This window comes from Vulpes vulpes, chromosome 16, assembly GCF_048418805.1.
Source record: "Vulpes vulpes isolate BD-2025 chromosome 16, VulVul3, whole genome shotgun sequence".
Classification (NCBI taxonomy): Eukaryota; Metazoa; Chordata; class Mammalia; order Carnivora; family Canidae; genus Vulpes; species Vulpes vulpes.
The window spans coordinates 55,140,470-55,161,807 of record NC_132795.1 but is presented as its reverse complement, the minus strand read 5'-3'; the positions used below and the strand labels follow the sequence as shown (position 1 = coordinate 55,161,807).

The window sequence follows — 21,338 nt, the reverse complement described above, 5'->3', positions numbered from 1 at the left end:
TTGAGAAATTGGATGAGATATGCATGAAAGAACTGATCGTGTTTAGTCTGAAGATAAGGCATAAGGAACTGTAATTGTCTCTAGACATTTGAAGAGCCACCCCTGTGGAATAATATGAGCATTTATGGAGTGTATTTCTAAGCCTTTGTTGTGGATTAACTCATAAAATCCTTAATCACTAAAGTTAATATTATTTTAATTTTGGAGATAAGGAAAATGGAGGGGCAGCCCCGGTAGCGCAGCGGTTCAGCGCCGCCTGCAGCCCAGGGTGTGATCCTGAAGACCCGGGATCAAGTCCCACGTCGGGCTCCTTGCATGGAGCCTGCTTCTCCCTCTACCTGTGTCTCTGCCTCTCTCTCTCTCTCTCTCTCTCTCTCTCTGTCTCTCTGTCTCTCATGAATAAATAAATAAAATCTTAAAAAAAAAAAAAAAAAGGAAAATTGAGGACCAGAAGGGCTAAGTAACTTGTCCTGAGTCGCTCACCTTAGAAATGGCAGCCGGTGCAATCAGCTTCCAGAACTAAACTCGACCAGTGTGTGACGTGCCACCCAAAGATTTTGTTTTCCATGGTCCCAGCTGATTCACTGTGTTCAGAGGATGAAAGTGCAGGGAAACTCATTTCAGCTCAGTGAAAACATCTTAGATGAGCAGTCCAACAGTGGGAGGGGGTCTTTTCTCTGTCCCTGAAGGTTCTGTAGCCTAGCCTAGCTCACTCCTGAAAACCATGAGAAAGAGCCAGTTGAGTCATTTGGCCTTTTAGACTCCTTTACTCTGCAACTCTGGTATGAGAAGTCATGAACTGAAACTCCAGTGTCACTTACAGGTTAATATATTTTCTTATTTGTATAACAAAAATTCTTTTTTTTTTAAGATTTTATTTACTTATTCATGAGAGACACAAAGAGAAAGAGAGGCAGAGGGAGAAGCAGGCTCCATGCAGGGAGCCTGATATGGGACTCGATCCCAGGCCTTCAGGATCAGGCCCTGGACTGAAGGCGGCACTAAACCTCTGAGCCAGCCAGGCTGCCCCCAAAATACTTTCTTTTAGGCCTTTATTTATTAGCTTGATGAAGTTTAATGTATTTTGTTTCCATTTCCAGTAACAATTTCTCAGGCAAAAATCATATTGTCAATAAAACTTTTTGTCTTCCAGAAGTCTTCCTGATTACAAATTCATAACTTTTATTGTAGAAAAATTGGAAAGCCTAAGAAGAGAATTTAAAAACTCTTTTTTTTTTAAGGTTTTATCTTTAAGTAATCTCTGCCCATGGGGCTCAAACTTATAACTCTCAAATCAAGAGTTGCACATTCCACTGACTGACCCAGCCAGGCGCCCCTAAAAGCTCTTACAATCTCAGTGCTCAGAGATTAACCACTATTAACACGTTAGTGTATTTCTCCTGATCATTTAATATTTTTCACAAATAGTTTTCAAGGAAAACTGTTGATGCTTGCTTTAGATCTAATAAGACCTTTTTACAGAAAAAAAAAGTTTTATTTTGGTAAGTTCTGAAAGATGCATCTTCTTTTTTTTTTTTCCTTGCCAGGTTTCTGCCTCCATGCTCAAGCAGTTTCCCAACAGTGGCCTGAATCCAGGTCTTTTCAATGTGGGGCCCCAGTTATCTCCTCAACAGATTGCCATGCTGAGCCAGCTTCCACAAATTCCCCAGTTTCAGTTGGTAAGCGGCAGATTTTCCTCCTATAGCTAAAAAACGATAATATGCTTTTTTTCCCATTTAACTTTTATTTGCTTCGTTTTATGCATGCTTAAGTGTTAAATGCCACCAGTGGACCAGGAACTTGGTGGGACTTCCCTTTAGACACTTGATTCAGCCACTGCACTTTGGTGCAGTACCCCATCGAGTGTCTCAGTAAGCACAGCTTAGGAAACTTTGTTCCTGTATCTCCTCCCTGTTTTGTAGGCATGTCAGCTTCTCCTGCAGCAGCAGCAACAGCAGCAGTTGCTACAGAACCAGAGGAAGCTTTCTCAAGCTGTGCGCCAGCAGCAAGAGCAGCAGGTAAGCAGAACTGAAAGGGTCCCTCTAGTGCTCTGTGTGAGGACTGCAGGTCCACTTCACCTCTGAGAACAAAACACAAGCCACATGCAGTCTTTTCCTGGAAGGTGCAGGATATTGGCTTATCTTGTGTCCATTTTCCCTCCAATTCCCCCTTGCCCCGGACTCCTGGCTTCCAGCTGGCTCGAATGGTGAGCGCTCTCCAGCAACAGCAGCAACAGCAGCAGCAGCAGCAGCAGAGGCAGCCTGGCATGAAGCACTCACCCTCTCATCCTGTTGGGCCCAAGCCACATCTGGACAACATGGTACCCAATGCTCTGAATGTGGGGCTCCCAGACCTTCAAACCAAAGGGCCAATACCTGGATATGGTTCTGGTAAGTTGTCAGTAGTGAAAATCACCTTAAAAAAAAAAAACAAACAAAACACCAGTTGTATACAGAGCCTCTGGTAGAGATCGGTCCTACATTACTTGCTCTCAGCAGCCACACGAAAGAGATAAATATTCTTATCCCTGTCTTACAGCTGATATCCTAGAGTTTTGATGGTTTTCCAAACTCACCACACAATTAGTAAATTGTATAGCTACACCTCCAACTTCTTTGGGTCTGAAGCAGTCTTTTACATTTGAGGAATGGCAACCTGCTCTTCTACCACCAGAAATTTTTAAAAGCCAGTTAAAATGTTTGTACGCGCTGTGAGTGCCACATGAATCTGAAGTTATAATCTCTTAAAATATGTACAAACTGAAGTATTTAGCCCTACTGATGAAGTTTCTTCTTGTGGAAAAATGGGGAACTAAAATGAAGCTTATAAGGCAAACTGATAAATTCTTCTGATATTAGTATTTCATTTGAGTTAAATAGAATTAGCGCAAGTAAGGTTATACCTTTGACATTCATCAAGAATTTGTTGGCAGGCAAGTCGTAGCTCTTTCAGACCAGGGAACATGTTGTAAGCACAATCCAATCAGTGAGGCAACAGTGACTTAAAAATAAAATGTAAACATTTCAAAGATACCACACACCACAGCAGGTTCTCCTCAGAATGACAAAATTTAGGGTTTATTTTGGTAAAAAAAGATACCGTTCTTGCAAACTCAAAAATAAGAGTGGAAGAGACCTGAAATCCATGCTCCTATGAAGCAGAGTGACCCTGGACACATGGCCCTGCTCTCTGCTCTAGTTTTGTGGGGTGTCCACATGCAGAGAGGAGCAAAGACTTCAAGGATGCTGTAAGTTTTAAGGTAATTAATTTCCAGATTCACCAACAGCACTGTTTCTTTAAAATGATCTACCTGAGAACTGACTTAAATTCAAAATAACCTTTCTTCCACTTGACATAAAAGAAGAGTGAAATCTCCACCATCTCCTGTCTTTCTAAGGCACACCCATCTTGGGTATAGAAATCTAGGGTGCCAGGACGTCTGGGTGGCTCGGCGGTTTAGCGCCTGCCTTTGGCCCAGGACATGATCCTGGAGTCCCTGGATAGAATCCCACATCGGGCTCCCTGCTTCTCCCTCTGCTTCTCTCTCTCCATCTCTCTCTCCATCTCTCTCTCTCTCTCTCTCTCTCTCTCATGAATAAACAAAATATTAAAAAAAAGTAAGAAAGAAAGAAATCCAGGGTGCCAAGCAAGGCAATAGCCTCCTATAATGACTAATGAAGGTGTCATTAATTCTGTATTTCCAGGCTTCACCTTCTTAATCATGTTTTTTGTTACAGATAAAGCTTGATATAAGATCCTGGATATTTTTATATGTGTTGAGTTGTGAATTTAGACCCTGTATATAATAATAAAGCAGGGCAACTTTGCTGCTTCTGTCCCTTTTGTCAAAGAGTACATAGCTCTCAAAGTAGAGTCCAGTCATACAAAGCAAAGTGAACATCTGGAGCCCTGGGTGGCTTTTCCACGTGTTTAAATGCATACAGTTCTTTTCAGGTCTTCTCAGTACTCATCCCCTAGGGCATATCCAAGGTGGAAAGAAAAGTATCTTTGACCAGCTTGAGCAACAGGAGTTAGTGACACAGAGTCTCTTAAATACGTGTTTCTTACAATTTATCAGGTAACACCTGTGAATAAACCTTTTATGTGCTTTGCTTTAGATTGGGTGTGCATTAGTTAGTTAGTTAAAAACCTAACATCATAATGTATTTATTCCAATGACAGTTCTTATAACATGTTTAATAATTATTGCCTTTTATTAAAATAAAATTCTAGGAGGTTGGGGGGGTTACATGTTAGCTGTGAATCTTAGTTTTCAGCAGCATAGCTTCTCATCAAATAAACAGAAAATTTTTATCGTAATGTCTTATTAATGATGTTATTTGTGGTTATTGTACTGGAGGCATAACTTTCCCTGACGGCTGAAGGATCAGAGTTCAATCTGCATACATACATTTACTGAAGAAAGGGCATGTTTTTTATCATACTCTTGTTTCAAAGTAACTTACAAATTTAACTATGTATTATAAACCAAATTAAATAAGCAGAAAAAACATACTGACTTACTAATTTATTTCTATTTGGTAACTTATGAAACAGTAGATAAATTTTATTAGGTCTTTATCATATTAATTGTGATCTGACCACTTATGATCTGTCTTATAAGATGCATTTTACAATTTATTTCATAGTTTAAAATTTCCTTAATTCCTTAATATTATGACATTTATTTGAATTGAAAAATACATTTTGGAACTGAAAATAAATCTGATTTGGCTGCCTATTTTGAATAAACTAAATCTATAGCTAGAAGATTTTTTTTTTGTAGGTTCAAGAATGCTTTAATGGGGAGCGCTCCCGGGCGAGGTTCCATGACTCGGAGAGGTGGCCCGAGTCAGGAAAGTTGCCTATAGCTATAAGATTTTGATGAAAATTCAAAGCATACAGAGAAGTTAATTTTTTTCAAAAATTATATAGCAAAGATGTAATAAAATGAATAATATTTCAGTTTTGCTGCTGCTAAATATTAAACTAAAAGAGACAAGTAGGCGGAAGAGAAGCAAGAATAATTAAAAATCTCTTAGTCCTAATAAAGCCTCTCTTGCTATATTTTCTCAGAATTAAAAAGTTGAATGACTTTAATGACTGCTTAACTGATCCTTGACTGATTGTTTTTATAAAATAAATGGTTTATAATTCTCTGCTTTTAACAGAATTGAAAATATACCTAACTGAATTGTCCGGGGATAATGACCTATCTAAATAGGATGTTTTAGTATCTGTGTTATTGAGCCGGGGGCGGGGAGGGAATATAGCCGAAAGGAATTCAAGAAGTAAGTGATGTTATAACAAGACTCACTCTTTTCCTAATTACTTATATAAGATGCCTTGGTGCTTTTTTTGTCTGTAGGAATTTTAAAAATAGGAATAGTGTGAACTCCATCTCATATCTCTCATTCATGGGTATCTGAACCAATCAAGAAATAAAGTCCCTCCTCTTATTAGAAAATGTATTCCCAGGGTGCCTCGGTGGCTCAGTCAGTTGGGTGTCTAACTCTTGATCTCAGCTCAGGTCTTGATCTCAGGGTCATGAGTTCAAGCCCCATGTTGGGCTCCATGTGAAGTGTGGAGCATACTTTTAAAAAAAAAAAGAGAGAGAGAAGTAAAAGAGGAGCACCTGAGTGGCTTAGTCAGTTAAGCATCTGCCTTTGGTTCAGATCATGATCCCAGGGTCCTGGGATCCAGCTCTACATCAAGCTCAGTGAGGAGCCTCCTTCTCCCTCTCTCCCTCTGTCTCCTGCTCGTGCTCTCTCTCTCAAATAAATAAGTAAAATCTTAAGAAAAAGAAAATGTGCTTCCAATAAAATTTTACTTTTCATGTTTAAAATTTATAAAAATTTGGGGGTTTAGTCGGTAGAACAGGCAACTCTTGATCTCAGGGTTGTAAGTTTGAGCCCCACGTTGGGTAGAGATTACTTTAAGGGGGGGGGCAACTATGGGTGATTTGTTTCTTTTATAATGTTTTTTATTAGAATTATTATAAAAGCACTAATTCATTTTTTAATTTATAATAAAAGGAATAGTGGGAAAGAAAGAACTAATAGAGACAAAAGAATATGAAAGAGGAAATCCCAGTTTCCTCAAGGAGGTAACACTAAGCCAAAAGGTAATGATGAATAGACAGTGAAATGAAGTGTGTGGCAGAGAAAGTAATTCTGGCCAGGGACAGATAAGGCAGGCCCAGGGTTGGATTTGTAGGAGTGATGAGATAGGTAAAAGGGGATGTACTTCGGAAATGAGTCCCTGGGAGAGCAAGGGCCCTGTCTAATTTTGCTTTGTCCCCCAGCTCCTCACAGAGTCTGGCACAAAATTAGGCTTTCCAAGAGTGTGCAATTGAACTGAACTAAAGTATTTTTTTTTTTTATTCAAGTTCAAGTTCAGTTTTTGTGAGCTGGAGAATTACAGGGAGTCCACTTGGTGGACCGAGGAGGTTTGGTTTGATGAAATAGCAGGTACAGAAAGGTCAGTACTTCGCTGGGCTTTGAGGTGTGGCAGCTCACAAATAATGTAGAGTTTGTAAGTTGTGCCAGTTACTAGGGGACATGGAAGAAATGCACAGAACCATGTATAACTTTGCACTGATTCTTCCTCTTCTAGTTTTGGGGATTGAACCTTCCAAGGCAGTAAGTACTATCTCCTGTTCTCCTCACACCACTCTAGGTATTTCCTTACCAGACTTTGTTACTTAGTTATGATACTGCCATGCTTTGATACCCAAATTTCTAACAAGAAAGAAGCCCACTTCTGATTCAGATGAAACTGCTCAAACTGTCCCCTCTCCTAAGATGTCTAACTCTTAACTGATTTTCTACACATACGTGTCACAAAAGGACTCTAAGCAGGTGAAATTAAATAACTAATCCACTTTGAGTTCTAAAGACATTTCAGAGCAACTATAAAGAGATGTATAAGGAATGGCTCTTTGTCTTCTTACTAATCCTCACATTCTTCTTTCTGATGTTCACTAGAATCCTGGGTTATTTTCAAAAGGTCTTCCTCCATTGATTGGAACCAAGCTTTCAGATAGCCTGGAGTCCAAGTACCTTGGGCTGGTTTTCTCTGTCAAGGGTAGATAGAGAAGGAACAACTACTTAGGCCATTAAAGCTTCTGTCAGAGAAAGCCCTTATTCCTCTCAACTCCCCTGTCCTCCAGCCTCATTTCATTTCAGCTACACAAGAAAAATGAAAATACCTTAAACTCTTCTTAGGAAAAAAAAAATCATTGAATTTGAAATATTTCCAGCTTATTCCAGGAATTTCTGATCCCCATCCCCACCTTCCCAGTAATCACACGGACTAGTAAAGTCGCTTACAAACAGTGTGAAAGGCAGTGTTCTTTATGTTAATAGCAACATTTTAAACATAGGTCAAGCTGTTGGGAATGATTGGAACTTGATTTATTATGCATTTATAAAACTCTTTTTGACAATTCAAAGAAGCACAGGGAGAAAATGTGACCTGGGCCCTCATGGGATTTGGATAAGTGGAACCTCAGAGCCATTGAGGCACCACCAGATGGTTGGAGAGTCAAGTGGGTACAGTGAGGAATCTGGCCTGGCTAGACTGGTGCATCTTCTTGAGTAACAGTAGGTGGGCTTTTGGCACCTACAGCTGCCTGAGTTTTTGCATGGTGGGATCCCCGTTCATCTCCCTGGGATGGCTGTTCTATACTTACTGTGGTCCATCTTCATTTTTACTCGGACTAGTCATTGATCTTCTCCGTTTCATTCATTTATTTTAGTGCTTTATGTTACTTTTTATGTTAAGTACATTCTGACACACAATGGATGGTGGGACCTGTGAGACTCTGCATCAGCACACCTCTCACACTGTATCTCACCTGTCCAGCCCTGTGCCATTGGAAGACATTACCCACCTACACTCCTGCTAAAAGCCTGACACCCGAGGCTTACATGAGAATCATGGCAAAGTAAACTCAACCTCCCTGTCATTGCCTATTTGAGCTTTAGGGTCTTTATCTTTGCATAAAGATTTCTTTCAAATTGATCTCTTACATTATTTTGGCTTGACCTCCATGTACCCCATTCTTACACTGCCAGTTCTTTTTCTAAAATACAAACTTCTTAAAAGTGTGTTTTTAGTAATCTCTACATCCAATATGGGGCTCAAGCTCCCGACCCTGAAATCAAGAGTTGCTTGCTCTTCTGACTGAACCAGCCAGGCATTCCCTAAAATACAAACCTTTATCTCTTTCTCTCACTTGTTAAAAAACTTCTTTATCTCCTCTCTTAGAGAAAAAAGGCCCAAAGTCCTTGGCCTGATATATAAAGACTCCTACATGACATGACTCCTCCTTTCTCCCTCATCTCCTATCGCTCTGCCTCAATTCATCCATAGTTAACCAAGCACTGGAATGTACCAGTCCCTAAATGTACCTGATTGTCCTCAAACAGAGCTTTGTACTTGGCATCCTTGACTTATTCACATACCTGCCGTAGGCCCTAAACCAAATGTCTCTTCTGCAAAGCATTTCTTTCCCCAGACACCATTGCCACACCTTATGGTTGTTGTTATACCATTTTAGTTTGATGTGTGGAGTTTGCTGAGTTGGCGAATTCCTGGCCCCAGCTTTCTGTCTGGCACAGTTGTTAGCTAAATAAATCAATGAAGGCACAGGTGCACTGAGATGTTCTCAATTAGATGGCAGTCATATACATTTTCATGCCTTAACAAAGAGTCATTGCTGCTTTAGCAAGCAAAAGCCAAGATAAGCATTTTGAATCAGAATCTCTGTTTTTGAGTGAAGAAACTTCTTGTGAATTAGTCTTTAAATGACAAGTGAAGCTATCAGTTGGTTTTATCTTAGAACTCTTGGTTGTTGATACTAGAAATATATAGGAAGATGTAAAACGTGGTTCTCTATTTTAGGCTTCAGCTCTGGCGGCATGGACTATGGCATGGTTGGTGGGAAGGAGGCTGGAACAGAGTCTCGCTTTAAACAGTGGACCTCCATGATGGAGGGACTGCCCTCTGTAGCCACACAGGAAGCCAATATGCACAAAAATGGTAAGAGCAAGCAAAGCCTTATGAATTGGAGCTATATAACCCTCACAGGCCTTGATGATATATCCTGTAAAATTATTTTGAAGCACAAATCTTTAGCTTTGTCTTAATCTCTTGATTTTTTTTTCCCTCCAAATCCTATGATCGCCTATGAGAGGAAGATCAAGGTTGTATATATTTCAAATTATAAGAAACTTAAAATGCTAGTTGTAATTAAGGGGAGCAAAATTTCCCACCTGCAGTGGGATTGAGCATAGTAGCAGTGAACTTGAGTACCCATAAGGATGAAACCCTAACATACTGGCTGAGAGAACAGAACCCATTTTTTAGGGTGTAAGAGATTACAACTAGTATATATCATGTTGATTATTCAAACTATTTAATCTCCAAAAGATAGGTGACTAATAGTCCATGAGATTTGAACTTTCCCACAAAGTTTTCTTGTTTGGTTGGTTGGTGGTTTTTTAGCTTTCTTGTTCTTCATGAATTATACTGTCTGCGAAGGGGCATTGCAGGCTTTGGTTGTGAACTGCGGGCCCTTCATTTCCATCATTCTGTAAATGCTTCTCTGTGTCCCTGTAAAAAACAGATAAAAGGTCTTTGAATTTTCCTTCAGCCTTTGTTTCAATGTTTATTTCATCTGACAGGAATTCACCTGGATTCAGCTACAGTCATGAGAACTGAGTATAAATGGGTGTTGTGCTGGTCCTGCTGCAGTTCCCTGGCAGACCTCAGCCTCACGAATCTGAAAACTTTCAGGGTTCCTTTATAAACTACTGTTTAGTGTGCCTCTCTGAGAGACTGTAAAATGGCCGCATGGAGCTTTTCCCTGTTATCCTTAAGCGCTATCATTTGATTTCATGCCACAAAATCAAGAATGATTTATTGAAACTATAAAATCTGTCTCTAGACTGAATAATTCAAGCCCAGCATTTGTAGCTTTGGGCACTTACCCTGCTTCTTTAGGCTGATGATTCATCAGGTCGCCTTGTCCCCAAAGACATGATAGGTGCATGATAATAAATACAGAGTGTCATGTGAGAGGATATCTTAAAGCTAAAATACCCAGTTGCCTTTTCAGAGCTCAGAGATACTGTGTTCCCCATTTCCTTACCAATACCCAAGGTAATCGAGCTCTTCATTTCCTAGACTTCACTGTAATATGCCCTTGAGTCAAATTTCTGTCAGTGGCTCCAGAAACACAAGTGACTTCTTAGCTGAGGGTGAAGGTGGTTTTGATAATACTCCTGCTGGGCCAAACCAAGCAGATTATTTTAATCAATACTTACGCAAATATTTTAATACATCATCCTGGAAATAATTCTCCCTGTTTATAAACAGCATCCTAAGGGTAGATCAAGTGACACAATGCAGCATGTAAAATTCATCTGAGAAATAAATAGAGGGGTATCTCACAGAGGCCAAAAATTTTATTTAAAGGAAAGATCAAAAAAAGAGGGGGGAGATCACTTTTTGTTAGGTTAAGAGAATTTTAAGCTTTTAATGTTTTTCCTGCCTCGTAGCATCTAAAATGCATAAAAGGGTCACAGACAGAACCACTGAAATGCTCTTAGGAAGACAGTTACAAAGGATTGGCTGTTCTTCGTGTGTGGGGCCACGGGTTTCAGAGCGGCAGCGTTCCCTGCTGATCTTGTGCTGGCAGAGACCCTAGGCAGGAATTCCATCTCATTGCTTTGGAATTCAAAGGAATAGCAGATGCTTTTCTCTCCAGTAGACTCTATTTACAGTGCTTCTTCCAGCTAACCTAGGTCTGATCAGCCCTGAAAACTTTGGGTGGGTGGTGTCAGCACCAGTGTAGTGAGAACGCTTCCTATGCACTGCAGATTGGGTAGTGTTTTTCCTATTTCTCATTCTTGAGTCATTAGTATCAAAACTAGGGATGATGGTATGATTCGTAGTTTATGAAAGCTTCATTAATTTAAGACCATGGAATTTTAAAACTGAAAGGCAGATTCAAGAATGAGAACAGTGCTGTATGCCTAAGTAAGAACCTGAAAGGCTCAGGAAAGTGAAATGAATCGTTCGTAGTCATTCTGCTTATGAATTATATACTGGCTCTCCAGGGCAACGTCACGTTCCAGCACTTTTTTTTTTTCTTTTTACTGCATAAACATCAGAATACTGTTATTGCTGAATAATTGATTTGACAAGTTCTGTTGATAGGAATCCTTTCTGGGTATGAATTGATTTCCCCTCTCTCCGCAGGCGCTATTGTGGCCCCTGGTAAGACTCGAGGAGGGTCACCGTACAACCAGTTTGATATCATCCCGAGTGACACACTGGGTGGCCATACGGGTCCTGCTGGTGATAGCTGGTTACCTGCCAAATCTCCACCAACAAATAAAATCGGAAGTAAATCCAGCAATGCCAGTTGGCCTCCAGGTATTTTCCAGGAAATGTTTTTTCTGGTATATCATTTGTTTTTAATTCTTAATTTTGGGTTCTGAACAGATTGCTTTTGCCAGTTATTAAGGCACTTTATTTTTTCATTTAGTCAGTATTGTCTGATAAAAGCAAGGCATGTGCTGTGCTGTGGGAAGATAGGAAATTCACATTAGATCAGGTGTCTGCTCTATAGACCTCAGTCAGGAAGATAAGGTGTGGACACTGATCACCTGCGAGGCAGGTAACTGATGAACACTGCATAGGCATAGACAAGCTGAAGGAAGTCAGAGGAGTGGAATCTGGAGGTGAAAGAAGGTGATAATGGGAGCCTTGTAACATGGATTCTTCTGAAATGTCCATTTAATTGGCTTCTTTATTCATGAAGCAAGTGTTTATCATCAGTTAGGTTCCAGGTATGCAGTAGTGATGCAATGAAACTATTTGTTACTTTTTTCCTCTCTTTTTATTTTGATATAAGTCATCTATTTTCATTATAGAAAAATTTTTAATTTAGTTTAAGCAAGAATTAAAAATCAGTATGTCTTTCTAAACTTCTTCCTAGATGGATATATTTATAATATGTGTATAGTTTCCTTCCTTTTTAAGGCTCATAACACATGTTGTTTGTGTATAATACTATATTGCTTTCCACATTTGGGAAAACAAAAGTTTGTTAATCCTATCCCACAGTTTTAAATAGGATTTCAATTGACCAGTAAAAAAAAATTTTTTTAAACAGTTATCCCATATTCTAGGCTTTCTCATGATAAGCCAGATTATTCCTGCTCTTTGTCTCTGGATGTTGTATGTGCTAGTGGTCATTTGTATTGTTTTCTTTTGTGCATCTGAGCCAATTTCCAGTGAAATAAATGAGAGAAGTCTAATCTCCAACCCAGATTTTCTCTCAGTTTTTATCCTGGATGCCTGGACAGTTCTCTTGAACATCAGGTTACTTACTCCTGCCTTCACTGCTCTCAGCCCAAATGTTCCTGGAAGCAGGAAGAGCAGTGGCCAGGGCCAATTGCTGATGAGCCCTGGCTCAGAGCCACAGAGAGATAGAGAAAGCGTGCTTAATAACACAGAGGTGCTGGTATAGTATACGTTCAGGCTGAGTTTTTTATTTTTAATTTTATGATAAAAGTGAGATAAAATAGATTGAGTATTCTACTTTTCATGGATCTATTTCTTGTATCAAAAACTAACTTGAGGGGTGGCTGGCTGTCTCATTCAGAAGAATGGGAGACTCTTGATCTCAGGGTTGTGAGTTTGAGCCCCACATTGGGCATTGAGTTTGCTTTAAAAAGAAAAAGAAACAAAAAACAACCTGACTTGATTTTTATCTTTTTTTTTTTTTTTTTTTTTAACAACCTCCTACCTCCAATATTGTCTTCTTGTTTTAGAATTCCAACCAGGAGTGCCATGGAAAGGTATCCAAAACATTGACCCTGAATCTGACCCCTATGTCACCCCAGGAAGTGTACTGGGGGGTACAGCTACATCTCCCATTGTAGATACTGACCACCAACTTCTGCGGGATAACACCACAGGTAAATGAATGAGGCATCCTTTGTGTTTATTCAACACTCCACATTTTTGTATCTGTCAATCTGTGGCTTCATTTGTACTTGCTAATAATCTAATAATTTTAACTAGAAAACAAAAAATATGTCGCTTTTCAGGTTGTTTGGGATACATCTTTAGATATACTTTAATCTTGCACTGAAGGTTAAATAAAATACTTCAGGTTTCACTGGTTATACTGATATCTGTCTGCAATATTTTCATCTTGTTTTCCCTTTGTCACCCAAAGGGTCTAATTCTTCCCTCAACACCTCGCTGCCTTCACCTGGTGCCTGGCCCTACAGTGCCTCTGACAACTCCTTTACCAACGTTCATAGCACTTCAGGTACAAGTATGACCTACATGTTTCCCTTTGGCTAGCACTTTTTCCATCAGGATCCCTTTTACAAAAGAAACGGGCATTTATTTCTTAAGGAGTGCTTCAATAGAAGTTGAATAGCTAGGTCAGCACAGATGGATGCACACCTCTTACACTGGCCATGTTCTCAAGGAGCTTCTAGTTGCACAGAGACAGAATGAGACATAGAGCTTTAGGACAGGGCAGGTGGTGATATACCTGCAGGGAGCCTTGTGGATATTGACAGGGCAGAGGTGAAATCTTTGTGCCACAAGTGCTTTTCTTGAGCCAGTCTGCTGAAGGAATCATGGGCCAGGGGAGGAACCAGGGAAGTCCAGGTTATTATTCCTAAAGCAACAAATTATAGTTTGCTTATCTTTAAAAAAAAAAAATCTTTCCATTTACAGACAAAGGCTCAGATGGCCAAGAGGGAAAAAAAGAGGCCCTTAATTAATTCTACCTTAATTGTTGAATTGTGTGTGTGTGTGTGTGTTTTAAGATGATAGGGAATAAAAACATAATGGATAGAATAAAGCCTTTGAAGTCACTCACTCAGCACACTGCCTCATAGATTGGTAGAGAGACTATCTGTAATTGGCACCGTGGTCTTGCAAAAGTTAGACCTCAAGCCATTAAAGTCATTATGGCTTCTGTTCTATATCCATGCAAAAGCAAATGGAGCAAATCCTCAGCTACTTCCTAAGATACTATAGGTGAATGGCCTTACAAATTGTCTTTAATTCACCTCCATGTCGTATCAACAGGATCACAATAACTGTCATTTACTGAATGCTCCTGCAGACCAGGCAGCATGCTGAGCCTTCAGCATGAATTCTTACTTTACCTTCACCAAAGTCTGGGAGGAGGTCCTGGCCTTCTCCCCATTTTGTTGATGAAGAAACTCAGACTCAGTTTGCTAATATTTGCCTCAGGTCTAAGTGAGTATGTAAAGGCGCCAACTCAATAATCCATGCTTCTAATGACCACCCCACATTATACTTTTATGAGACTTCTTCCTTTACATGTAAAAACTCATTTTTCAACCCAACACTTTTATTCTGGTAATTGACCATATCTTCAGTTGAACTATTTTATCTTTTTTCTGCAATTGAACATTCACCTGAGAGATGACCCAAGAATCTTACCCCAGACATGTCTAAACTGAATGTATACTTTTCTGAACTGCGCCCCCACCTCCCCAATATTGTTTTTCCTTCTTAACTAAGTCTTTGTTTTTCTTTATGATGCCTCTTGAATCACTGAGTCACAAAGTCTCCAGATTTTTCTTGCTTGCTCCATGGATCCAGGCAGTAAGGATGTCTCCCAGAGGATGTATTCTGCAGCCACATCTCCCATCCATTTCTTCTGCTCCATTCTACTTGCTGTCACCCAGGTTGAGAGCCACATGTAAATGCTACATGTTCAGTCTACTGCAAGAACTCCTAGTAGCATCCTCATCAGCCCCCAGCTTACCTTTCTGGCCTTCTTTATCTCTACCCCTGTGAAATACTGTTTGGCCAAAACTGGGAGAAAACATATTTGGTACATATAGAGTTTAAATTTGACATTGGTCTATATTCTCCTATCTTTCTGAGCCTATCCATTTATGTAAATCCTCCCAGACCTGTCTTTGCAAAGCCTTTGGCAATGGCTGAGCAGTATCTTCTCTGTGTATTGAACATATGTGATGATGCCTGGAGTTACCAGTTCTCTTATTCTTCTATTCTATCTTCCCATGTGAACTTGAAATTCTTGAGAATAACTGTTTATATTACCCACAGCATTGATTTAGTGCCTTAAAGCATAGTAAGCTCTTAGCTGTTGATTGTTTTTTAAAAATCTGTTTGAATGTTGGGGCACCTGGATGGCTCAGGCAGTAGAACATGTGACTCTTGATTTTAGGGTAAGTTTAAGTTCCACATTGGGTGTAGAGATTAAAAAAATCTTTTTAAAAAAATCTGCTTGAATGTTGATAGCTAATAATCTGGATCAAGAAAAGTATACATTTCTGATGCACTTCCCATTCCATAAAAGAGTATTTATAGAATAGTTCTATTAGGATTCACATTTGTGTAAGACTCATGGTTTTAGGAATACTTCCCTTGAATTAATCTTCCTTTTCAGGTTCTATTTGGCTAATAAAGTACGAGAGAATTAGTTATCATATTAAATCTTTAGTAAGCTCAGAGGGCAATACTACTTTTGTATTGCTACTCTCAAAATGTGTACTTAACTATTTTTAGAATATTATTTATATGTAAACACAAATTTATGTATATTGACAAAAGCGACCTCTCTAACCATATTCCTTCCTTAATTTTCTCTTCTTTATAGCAAAGTTCCCTGATTACAAATCAACATGGTCCCCAGATCCCATAGGACACAACCCCACTCATCTCTCCAACAAGATGTGGAAAAACCATATTTCCTCAAGGAACACTACACCGCTGCCCCGCCCACCTCCTGGTCTGACCAACCCCAAACCATCATCTCCCTGGAGCAGCACAGCACCCCGATCAGTCAGGGGGTGGGGGACACAGGACTCACGGCTTGCCTCGGGTGAGAAGGATCTGCCTAAAGGAACATTGTTGTTCAAACACAAGGGACTTAACATTAACACTTAAAGAGACACAAAGCCTTAACAAGAGAGGAAGTCTGGTAGAGGAAAGAGTATCTCTTGAGTGGAAAATTGCAGTCAGTCTAGGGCAGAGGGATCCAAGAACTCACAGAGTAAAAATGACCAGTAGAGGGAGAACATTAGGAGAAAAATGTATTACAAGTGCAATATGAGAGTGTACAGGGTTTAAGGTCTAGGAGAAGAGAGCTGGCCATTCAGTAGCAGGATGAAGGGGGTCAGAGGGAGGTATAAAAGAGAAGACCCTTTAAAACAAAAGAGAAGAAACACATGGGCTATGTGAAAATGTTTGTCACTAGTGGCTTTCCGTATTTTTTTATTGCTCTTCCTAATTGTTTTTCTGGTTGCTTCAGCCTCTACCTGGAGTGATGGTGGTTCAGTTCGTCCCAGTTACTGGCTGGTTCTTCACAATCTCACTCCACAGGTAATCATGCTTCCTCGTGATTTTTGAGACAGGACTTGATTGCATTAAGAGAGGGAAGCTCAGGTGCGGGATGTGGGCAAATAAGAAAGCTCATTAATTTCCTGCTTGCTATAGAGAGGTCCAGCGTACAGGGGTGGGTCTCCCCACCCAAAGGCTCAGAGCCTACTCCTAAATGGGGATTGTTGGCCCAACAAGGCTTAAGACTCAATATCCACCATTTTTATGCTTCATAAATAATTAACCATCCATCTCAGGAGTAGAGGGAATCTGTCAATTTCATAGCTTAAATGCCACATGGGTGCTTTCAATTTTCCATCTGTTATGCTCTTCTTTGTAGATGGCATTAGTAATTTGCTATCTTCAGAACATGCCCTCTGGGTTGTTTTCACAGTGATGAGTTTCATTTGCCCCAAGCCACTCTGTCTGTCACCTTGTTTGCTTGATAACTGACATACTAAAAAAAAAAAAAAAAAAAAAAAAAAAAACCTGACATACTTGCAGCAGTATTATGTTGAACACTCAAATGAGATTAAATGAATCCCCTGAAACTGAGCCCATGACCTTCATCTGGACTTGACAGCACAACCTTTACAACACCTTGTTAAAAGGAGTCAATTATGCCTCCCTCCCTTTGACACATAAAATGAATTGTCTAGCCTTTAATTCATAAATGGATTCGTGCACACTTTAGTAAGCCAGCATTTTCTAGAATGTTCCCATGGGATATTAATAGGTCTCTGGCCTAATATGTTTGGAATATATACTTGATTAAATAAAATTAAGCAGGATTCTTCATGATGAGACTTCTTTGACCCTTTAATATGCTAACATGTATTATGATCCTCTGTGGGGAAATACAGCTTCTCCTAAATTTACTTGCCTAGTGAATCTGGCGGTAGGGAGTGTACCCAGGGCTTGTATTTCAGGGTACATGTTGACAAAGGCAGTTTCATAAATAGAGTTAACATGAGGAAAAGTCTGGGTTGGCTCTTAATATCCATATCAACTCAGCAAAAAGCCCCAGTTGTTCTTTTTTAGCTAATAAATGACCGAAGTATGAAGATTTTATATGACCATTTTCTTTCTTTTTTTTTTTTTTTAATTTTTTTAATTTTTATTTATTTATGATAGTCACAGAGAGATAGAGAGAGAGGCAGAGACACAGGCAGAGGGAGAAGCAGGCTCCATGCACCGGGAGCCCGACGTGGAATTCGATCCCGGGTCTCCAGGATCGCGCCCTGGGCCAAAGGCAGGCGCCAAACCGCTGCGCCACCCAGGGATCCCTATATGACCATTTTCATAACTGTTTATGCCTCATTAGAATATGACAACATTCTTTTTTTTTTTTTTAAGATTTTATTTATTTAGTTGACAAAGCACAAGTAGGAGCAGAGGGCAAAGGGAGAGGGAGAAGCAGACTTCCCCACTGAGTAGGGAGCCCAACACGGGGCCAGATCCCAGGACCCTGAGATCATGACCTGAGCCAGAGGCAGACATTTAACCAACTAAGCCACCCAGGTGCCCCAGAATATGACATTTCAAAAGTTGTTACATAGTATGGTGAATACAAAGTTGGGATGAGAGAGACAGTAAGGGATACTGTGTTGAAAGAAACCTGGACAAGCTAACCAACTGTTCACTTCTGTTTTATCCTATGAAAAATAATGAGTACATGTGTATATATGTGTAGAATGAATCAAGGGGTTGGCTGCATTTGTATTAGAAATAACTGATTAATTTTGAAGCTCAAAACTACCTAACAGACTAATCTCAGTCATAACTTCAGAGAAGGTTATAGGGGAAATCTTTGGAACCTGGTTAAATTTACTTTCATCACCTAAAATCTGTTTAGAGGGCATCTATGCTGAAAGGTCACGTGTGGTGTACTCGGCCATGCTCATATAGTTGATTATCATTTTCTGTAAAAAAATTATGTGAACCTCCTGGTTTCCATTTTGCAGAGTTTCCATGGTGAAACAACACAATATGTCTACTGCCTCCGCCAGCTGCACAATATTTGAAGGCTGTTCCAATAGCAAAGAAATGAATCAGATGTTGGACTGAGCAGCCTATTTTCAACCTAGTTAAGATCTCAATACAAACAAATTGATCAGAGTGAATAAGCAGATTTGTTCATCCAGGTCTGGGCAATACCTCAAATCACTGAACATGGGAGTCTGACTACGATGAGGCTGAGAGCAGCGGAGTTCTCAGAGAAGTAGGCAGAAAGTCTTACCCTGAGATGGCCAATGTGGGAGGTCATTGAGGACACCAGTGTCTTGAGGACACCAGTGTAGTCTATGAACTAGGTCAGCCAGCAGCATCCTGAACCATCAGGTGTGGTTAGCAGTGCTTTTCTTGTGTGTGTCTTCCTCTTTAGCTGTCTATGAAATTATTAACTGGGGGAGTAGAGATACTATATTAGTAATGATGCTGAGAATTTGGCATGTTCTCTTAAGTTCTTATTCAGGTGCCATACTATTTCTGCTTTCTAAAGTCTCTAACAAATCAACACATATTCACTTGTTTACCTCTTAAGGAAAGGAGACCACAGGTTGAATCGTTTATGTCTTGAGCTGTGTTTTTACAGACTGTTTTATTTTATTTTTTTTTTTAAAGATTTTATTTATTTATTCACAGGAGACACACAGAGAAAGAGAGGTAGAGACACAGGCAGAGGGAGAAGCAGGCCCCATGCAGGGAGCCCGACACAGGACTCAGTCCTGGGTCATCAGAATCACGCCCTGAGCCGAAGGCGGCGCTGAACCCGCTGAGCTACCTAGGCTGCCCCAGACTGTTTTATTTGCACATTAGATCTCAGCCCAGTACTTTGAATATCTTAAAATTTGCTTTTAAGACCCCCTGCTCATTGCACTCTATCCTGCTTTGAGTTCTCCCCTTCCTTTCTCCAAACCTCATTTAGTGCAGATACTGTTGTTTACAAACCAGAAGTCCTTCTCCTCATTTATAAGAAAGGCCGCTTGAATTCCTCTCACACCCCACCTCCAGGTTTTAATCTCATGAATGTCATTTCTCCTTAGATTGATGGGTCAACGTTGAGAACCATCTGCATGCAGCATGGCCCACTGCTGACATTCCATCTGAACCTAACCCAGGGCACCGCCCTGATCCGATACAGCACCAAACAGGAGGCGGCCAAGGCCCAAACTGCACTGCACATGTGAGTACCCATCCTACGCTCACTGAGACAAACAGGTGAGTATTCTGCTACATGCTCCATTAAACAGAGATGCACAAGAACATGCTCAAAAATAGCATCGTGGCATAAGCAGTTGCTTATACTGAGGTGACCAGTCTTTTCTCCTTATCTAAGTATGGATTGTCCTGTGTATCTCATAGGCCAATAATCAGAGTTCCAAAAGTAAGAATTTATGAAGTAGTGAAGCAGTGAGTTAAATTTTTAAGTACCATAAAAGAAAGCCAGTATTTATGAGAATGTGAAACATTGCAAGCGCTGTCACTTTTTGTAATAGAATCTAGCAACTTACTTCGGCTTCTTTGTTGGTAAAGGTGGAACACTGTGGTCTTGGTGGGTAGCAGTGGTTTTGTCTAACATAGGTGGGACTGGATCACACTTTGACCATCCCCTCCCTCTCCCAGCTGCTGTCAAACTGGGAGCCAGCAGATGCAACAGGAGAAAGCTACAAACAGAGCGAGCAAGCAGTAGGGAGGCTCAGGCAATAAGCCCGGCCCTGAGACAGAGCCATGGCACCTCCAGATGTCTAAAGCTGGGTCACTTTGATGCTTGCGGTGTTACCTTTCACCTCCCGTGGGGGAAAAGAGAGGTGACATTTTTTTCAACATAGAAATTCCATATACCAAAAGGTTAATCCATACACGGTACCCTCTAGTAGTCTTTGGATATCTTGAGATTTGGTGATAGCTTATTGCTTTATTTTATTTATTTTTTTTCTTTTTTTTCTTTAATTTTTATTTATTTATTATAGTCACACACACACAGAGAGAGAGAGAGAGAGAGAGAGAGAGAGAGGCAGAGACACAGGCAGAGGGAGAAGCAGGCTCCATGCACCGGGAGCCCGACGTGGAATTCGATCCCGGGTCTCCAGGATCGCACCCTGGGCCAAAGGCAGGCGCTAAACCGCTGCACCACCCAGGGATCCCTACCTTATTGCTTTAAAACAGTACTCCTCAATCACCTGGTCCAGTTAAATGGAGGTTTTGATCCTGTAGGCCTGGGGTGGGACCTGTGATTCTGCATTCTGCAAAGCTTCCAGGAGATGTGGAAGCTGCTAGTCAAAGGAACATATATTGAATATCAAGGACTCAAAATCCTCAGTCCTACTGGGTGCTTTAGGATTTCTCTCAAATCCATAGCTCTTTCCCTCCCCTTTTTTCTAGGTGTGTGTTGGGAAACACTACCATCCTGGCTGAGTTTGCCACCGATGATGAAGTTAGCCGCTTTCTGGCACAAGCTCAGCCCCCTACACCTGCAGCAACCCCAAGTGCACCCGCCGCAGGTTGGCAGTCGCTGGAGACCGGCCAGACCCAGTCAGATCCCGTCGGACCTGCTTTGAATCTTTTTGGTGGGTCCACAGGGCTCGGGCAATGGAGCAGCAGTGCTGGTGGCAGCAGCGGGGCCGATCTTGCTGGCGCTTCGTTGTGGGGGCCCCCAAACTATTCTTCTAGCTTGTGGGGAGTCCCAGCTGTGGAAGATCCCCATAGGATGGGCAGCCCTGCTCCCTTACTACCTGGTGACCTTCTGGGAGGAGGGTCGGATTCAATCTGAACTTAGAACTTTCAACTCTGACCTCGTGACCTTTTTTGGAACAGCAGCAGCACTAACTTGACCTTTTCGTTTTTTTTTTCAACTTGCAATAAATACATTTTTAAAAGGAAAAAAGAAAACGGAGAGAGAAAAAAAAGGTGGGTCA

At 40.6% G+C, this 21,338-nt stretch overlaps 1 protein-coding gene across 15 annotated transcripts in view; it reads left to right on the top strand.

Annotated features, from left to right (window-relative positions):
- The window catches only part of TNRC6B (trinucleotide repeat containing adaptor 6B), a 241,986-nt gene extending 220,674 nt beyond the window's left edge, over positions 1-21,312 (top strand). For all 15 annotated transcript variants that reach the window (XM_026017290.2, XM_026017291.2, XM_072741220.1 and 12 more), the window contains 11 exons: positions 1,548-1,679; positions 1,923-2,018; positions 2,195-2,390; positions 8,908-9,045; positions 11,269-11,445; positions 12,849-12,995; positions 13,259-13,354; positions 15,701-15,925; positions 16,355-16,425; positions 19,467-19,606; positions 20,806-21,312. In XM_026017290.2, the coding sequence (XP_025873075.1) occupies positions 1,548-1,679; positions 1,923-2,018; positions 2,195-2,390; positions 8,908-9,045; positions 11,269-11,445; positions 12,849-12,995; positions 13,259-13,354; positions 15,701-15,925; positions 16,355-16,425; positions 19,467-19,606; positions 20,806-21,193 (1,806 nt within the window). In that variant the 3' untranslated portion in view covers positions 21,194-21,312. The remainder of the gene's footprint in view (positions 1-1,547; positions 1,680-1,922; positions 2,019-2,194; positions 2,391-8,907; positions 9,046-11,268; positions 11,446-12,848; positions 12,996-13,258; positions 13,355-15,700; positions 15,926-16,354; positions 16,426-19,466; positions 19,607-20,805) is intronic.
- Positions 21,313-21,338: the final 26 nt, after the last annotated feature.